Here is a 5,755-nt window from a genome sequence, read left to right as displayed (position 1 = left end):
CCCTGCTAAATGACCTGTTAAATCCGAAGTAGGTTTTCTGTTAGGTTCGGCTACATCTGAGTCTTTGTCACAGAATAAATAGGCTAGGCCTACCTGTTAGACTATTCATTGTGGGTGCAGCGCAATGCGAGGTGAGGTCGGTTATGATTTAAAAAAAGAAATTAAAAACCGTGTGCATATCACAGATGCCTGCTGTCATAGGCTAGATTTAAAATCCGTCTGTTGGGACACGGGAAAAGAGTCCGTGTGCTTATCACAGATTGTGCCAGTCATGGAGTTACTATGAACATAAATGGGCGAAATTCTACGCGCCCATCGCGGAAGCGGGGAAATCCACGAACAAAAGGAATGTCTTCGAGGCGGCCCTCTGCAAAATGACCTGCTAAATCCGATGCAGTTTGTGCCTTTGACACAGAATAAAGCTTCAGCTACCAGATTCCTGTTAGACTATTCATTGCTGGATCACTGCAATGCGAGGTGAGGTCGCGGTTATGATTGAAAAAAACATCCGTGTGAATATCACAGGTGCCGGCTGTCATAGAGATTCAATGGGGGAAAAATCTGTGTGCTCAAACACGGAATTTCAGCAAAATCCGTCCTCCCAGACACAGATTTTGAGTTAAAAAATCCGTGCTTGAGGACACAGATCCCGTGGAGATCAGGTTGCCATTTGAAGTTGAACTATAATTGCAAATGTTTTTGCTCATAATGACACCGTCCTAACAACTCCAAACCTATCAGATGCTATTACAGAGTCTCCTGTCATCTGTAGCCAGAACAAAAGATCGTTTGTATGGTCTTTTTAACCTAATAATGTACTGAAATATAACGGGGGTGGGCTTGAAGACAAGAGTGTTTGTGTTTGGTTTGTTGCTGGCGCGCACAATGGATCACGACAGCAGGTGCATGTAACTCCGTGAAATACTAAACTCACAGAAATACTGTCTCATAGTCCCTCTGTTTAGCCTGTTGTCCTCTCGTTGGGGAACAAATCCTTGCTGGTTTGTTTCCTCCCGTTAACGTGTGTGTGAACTGGGAGGGAGGCAGGCAGGCAGGCAGCACAGCTTAGCTTACTGCTGCTTCTTTGGCAGAGCGGACAATTTGCAGATCGATGATTACTGTCATCATGTTTCTGCTATAGTGATCTTGTCATATATTGTTCAATGAATTTTCTTTTGATAAAGTACTGATCACATATCCAACATTTCACAAGCCGATTGGAGTGGTGAAGGCTAGCTGGTCTGAGGCTAAGTGCAATGCTTTCTCATGTGAGCTGAATGCATCTGACCAGACACAAAGGCTACTCTGTTCCAAGAATCTGCAACCCCCCTGTCTTTTTGATGATACAGTAAGCTGATCATACTATACAGATCCATAACTGCAACTGTAGAATGAGTAAAAATAGTTGACTTACCAAGGCTCCTTTATTTAGGCTTAGTTGTAAGTTGTTAGCGATTTCGTGCTAGCTAGCTAGCGTAGCAAACAATAGCCAAACATTTCCAACTGAGGTGACCCATCACCAAGAGTCCCGTGCATTTTCCTGTTAGATTATCTTTTGTACACATCATCTTGATGTTGTGTAGGCTGATCGCTTTATCCAAAATGAAACGGTTGCCACACAGATCATCTCTGGTTGAACATGGTGTATTTTGGGCAAGCTAGCTACAATCCCTACTAGCTAGATGGCAACAGGGGGGTGTATTTTGGTCATGAGAGGAAGTTTTTTTTGTCAGGCTCTGACACTAAAATCAGTAGGATACCTGTGTTAAAATCAGAGGGCAAGAAAGCAGACTACTGTCACAGGTGCTTCACTTTTAAAAATGATTTTGCTATGCTACTTTTGAGATTTTAATAGTAAAAAGGGATGTTTTTGTCTTGACATTTCCTCTTGCTCTGAGCTAATGCCCTGCCCTGAATTTTCCTGTAGGTGGCAGAAGTGTCCTTAGGAACAGTTAAAACATGCCTAGAGGCGTGAAATTTATACACAACATAGGTCAGACCGTCCTCAAGGCGTGGCTGTAAAAAAAAACGCAATTATCGGCGAACGCCGTCGAAGGCAGGGGGCGTCACTTTTCGAAATGACGTCATTCAAAGTCAAAGGCAGCCAATGAGTTAACAGAGTATTAAAGCCTAGGAAATAGTTAAGCTAACCAAATACATGGTAGGCCTACCCTACTACTACTAAACAGCAACAACACTTGGTGGATAATAAATGGACAGAGGAAGATAAGGATAGGCCTACACTATTAATTTCCATAATATCTTGTCTTGGGCCCTTCAATCAAAGTCAGTCAGGTATTGTAAGCCTGCTAGAAATGTCTCCCTGCTTTCATAAACAGATGCCGTTAGCACTAGGTAGTAGTTATTGATTAGCGATATGATGTGCTAATAGTTTGCCGTTCTCAATTAATATTCCTTGTGTAACAGGAAACATAATCATCATGGCATAATCTTTACTCTACATACGTCAGTCTTTGCTGCATTTCTCCCCTTCTTTGTTCCTTTTTTTCTTCCCTTGAGCACCGGACAGAAATGACGTTTGGACATTGTCCAATTTGACCTGACGTTTCAAGTTGGCTGGTTGATATGACACATTTACAATAACAAACAAAAACGTCCAACTCCCCAAGCTGCAGGTAAAGTCTGAGGAGGTTGTGGAGAGGCAGGGAGACTCTTAAATAATATAGAATCATCTTCACTAGCCTATTATAAGTGTTTCTAAACGGTAAAATTAATTGAAAATAAAACATGATATCACCTTTCAAAATAGAGGATATTTTTCCCTCCCCAATTTCTGGCGCTGTGGCGCCCCCTCGTGGCCAGCGCCCTTAGCAAACAGTTAGGCTGCCTAATGGGCGGGCCGGCTGTGGATGAAAAGATGTGAATCTGATGCATACAACACACATCTTATGTGTTAAATCTTCTTTTGCGTTGTTCCCTAGACCTCACCAGCCCAGACCAGTGTCTCCAGTGTCCAGCTGTGTGTCCATGAAGAGTGACGTGTCTATGCCAGACTTTCCTAACTTCAGCAGTGAACCTCCACGGTTTCACCCAGTGTAAGATATCAGCAGCTCAAAATGTCATGATATGAAGGTGTGTGTGTGTGTGTGTGTGTGTGTGTGTGTGTGTGTGTGTGTGTGTGTGTGTGTGTGTGTGTGTGTGTGTGTGTGTGTGTGTGTGTGTGTGTGTGTGTGTGTGTGTGTGTCTGTGTGCGATAGATAGATAGATAGATAGATAGATAGATAGATAGATAGATAGATAGATAGATAGATAGATAGATAGATAGATAGATAGATAGATAGATAGATAGATAGATAGATAGATAGATAGATAGATAGATAGAGTGAAACAGAGTGAAACAGAGTGACAATCATTATGTTTACATGAACAGGTTAGTCAAGCTACTGGAAGTATTCGAGCTAAGAAAAGAACAGGATTTTTTGTTTTTGAGATATCCAAGTATACATGCACTGTAAGAAAATGAAATAGTGCATGAGCTACGGTACACATGCACTGTAAGAATTCAAATGAATTAATGAGCTGCGTTGCCATGAGCATTCTGTTGAAGCTGTTACCGCTGCAAACTGCATTTGGACCTTTGACTGTGGAGTCTTCTGGCTCAAATGGCAGATTAAGTCAATATTCCATTAGAATCTTTCATTTGGTGATACAAGGACCAAGTATGTTACACAGGGTCAATTAGAAACGGAAGGCAGTGACTCGATGAGTCACTCCTACATAAGCAGGTCTCTGATTAGGTAGGTGAAGTTAGCTGGTGAGGCAGCTGTTACGAACAGCATTAACGAGTACGCTGCCCTGCGCATTCAATGCTACGCCGATTCTATGGCTGGAGTTACGTTCATCACGTTAGCGCTTAGCTTACGCATGCTATTTGAACGGTGAATGAAAGGCATGTGCGTGTGCGAAAGGCAGACGGCGGAATCATAAAAAAAGGCTATAAATAGATCTAGCGACGGTATATTTAGATACTACAATGTTGACTTATCGCCTCAAGTCTCACTATCTGTGTACATACTGTAAGTGTCAGAATAAAGAGCATTATAAGGTAGTAGCTTTGGTGGTAGCCATGATTGCCATCAGATTGCCATCAGAGGCCCCTTAACCTACAGGAAAGAGATGCCACATATAGCTCATCACTCGTTCAAAATACCACACTGTAGTGTCTGCATGGGGTAACCACTATTGCTTTGTTTCTAGATAATATTTAAGTGCATTAAAATCATTCTATACATATGGGAGGTTGTCTAGCATGCACTTAGTATTAGTATTAGCTACAACGCTAGTTACATGGCTATATTACGTGAAATCTTGAGGGATGAAATGGTAATATGAGGGAATAACCTACTGTATTATTTGGAGTTAAACCATTTGGTGCTGCAATTGTGCACTCATACGTGGTGACCGCAATGTTTAGAAAACGACACACACACTCAGACACACACGCATACACACACTCACACGCAAACACACACACACACACACACACACAAATGCACACACACACCATTTTAAAGTTGCATACCTAAGTAAAAAACTTTTCAAATGGGTTACATTTTGTTTGCATTTTTTTGCATGAATAGGCCCTACACACATTCAGGTATCAAGAGATACATTCTTATCTTATTCACTTTGATGAAAAGATGTGAATCTAATGCCTACAACACATATCATTATTGTGTTAAATCTTCTTTTGCGTTGTTCCCCAGACCTCACCAGCCCAGACCAGTGTCTCCAGTGTCCAGCTGTGTGTCTTTGAAGAGTGACATGTCTATGCCAGACTTTCCTTACTTCAGCAATGGACCTCCACAGTCTCACCCAAAGTAAGATATCAGCAGCTCAAAATGCCATGAAATGAAGATGTGTGTGTGTGTGTGTGTGTGTGTGTGTGTGTGTGTGTGTGTGTGTGTGTGTGTGTGTGTGTGTGTGTGTGTGTGTGTGTGTGTGTGTGTGTGTGTGCGATAGATAGATAGATAGATAGATAGATAGATAGATAGAATGAAACAGAGTGACAAACATTATGTTTACATGAAAAGGTTAGTCGAGCTACTGGAAGTATTCGACCTAAGAAAAGAACAGGATTTTTTGTTTTTGAGCTATCCAAGTATACATATGCTGTAAGAAAATGAATTAGTGAATGAGCTACAGTACACATGCACTGTAAGAAATCAAATGAATGAATGAGCTGCGTTGCCATGAGCATTCTGTTGAAGCTGTTACCGCTGCAAACTGCATTTGGACCTTTGACTGTGGAGTCTTCTGGCTCAAATGGCTGATTAAGTCAATATTCCATTAGAATCTTTCATTTGGTGATACAAGGACCAAGTATGTTACACAGGGTCAATTAGAAACGGAAGGCAGTGACTCGATGACTCCCCTCCTACATAAACAGGTCTCTGATTAGGTAGGTGAAGTTAGCTGGTGAGGCAGCTGTTACGAACAGCATTAACGAGTACGCTGCCCTGCGCATTCAATACTACGGCGATTCTATGGCTGGAGTTACGTTCATCACGTTAGCGCTTAGCTTACGCATGCTATTTGAACGGTGAATGAAAGGCATGTGCGTGTGCGAAAGGCAGACGGCGGAATCATAAAAAAAGGCTATAAATAGATCTAGCGACGGTATATTTAGATACTACAATGTTGACTTATCGCCTCAAGTCTCACTATCTGTGTACATACTGTAAGTGTCAGAATAAAGAGCATTATAAGGTAGTAGCTTTGGTGGTAGCCATGA

At 41.8% G+C, this 5,755-nt stretch overlaps 1 protein-coding gene across 1 annotated transcript in view; it reads left to right on the top strand.

Annotated features, from left to right (window-relative positions):
• Positions 1 to 2,942: 2,942 nt before the first annotated feature.
• Positions 2,943 to 5,755, top strand: part of LOC134442839 (synapsin-2-like) — a gene marked incomplete at both ends in the record, with an annotated part of 55,364 nt that continues 52,551 nt past the window's right edge. The window contains 2 exons of the mRNA XM_063192791.1: positions 2,943 to 3,056; positions 4,728 to 4,841. Coding sequence (XP_063048861.1) covers positions 2,943 to 3,056; positions 4,728 to 4,841 — 228 coding nt within the window. The remainder of the gene's footprint in view (positions 3,057 to 4,727; positions 4,842 to 5,755) is intronic.

Source organism: Engraulis encrasicolus, unplaced genomic scaffold (genome assembly GCF_034702125.1).
Source record: "Engraulis encrasicolus isolate BLACKSEA-1 unplaced genomic scaffold, IST_EnEncr_1.0 scaffold_256_np1212, whole genome shotgun sequence".
Lineage (NCBI taxonomy): Eukaryota > Metazoa > Chordata > Actinopteri > Clupeiformes > Engraulidae > Engraulis > Engraulis encrasicolus.
This window is presented reverse-complemented; position numbering and strand designations above follow the sequence as displayed.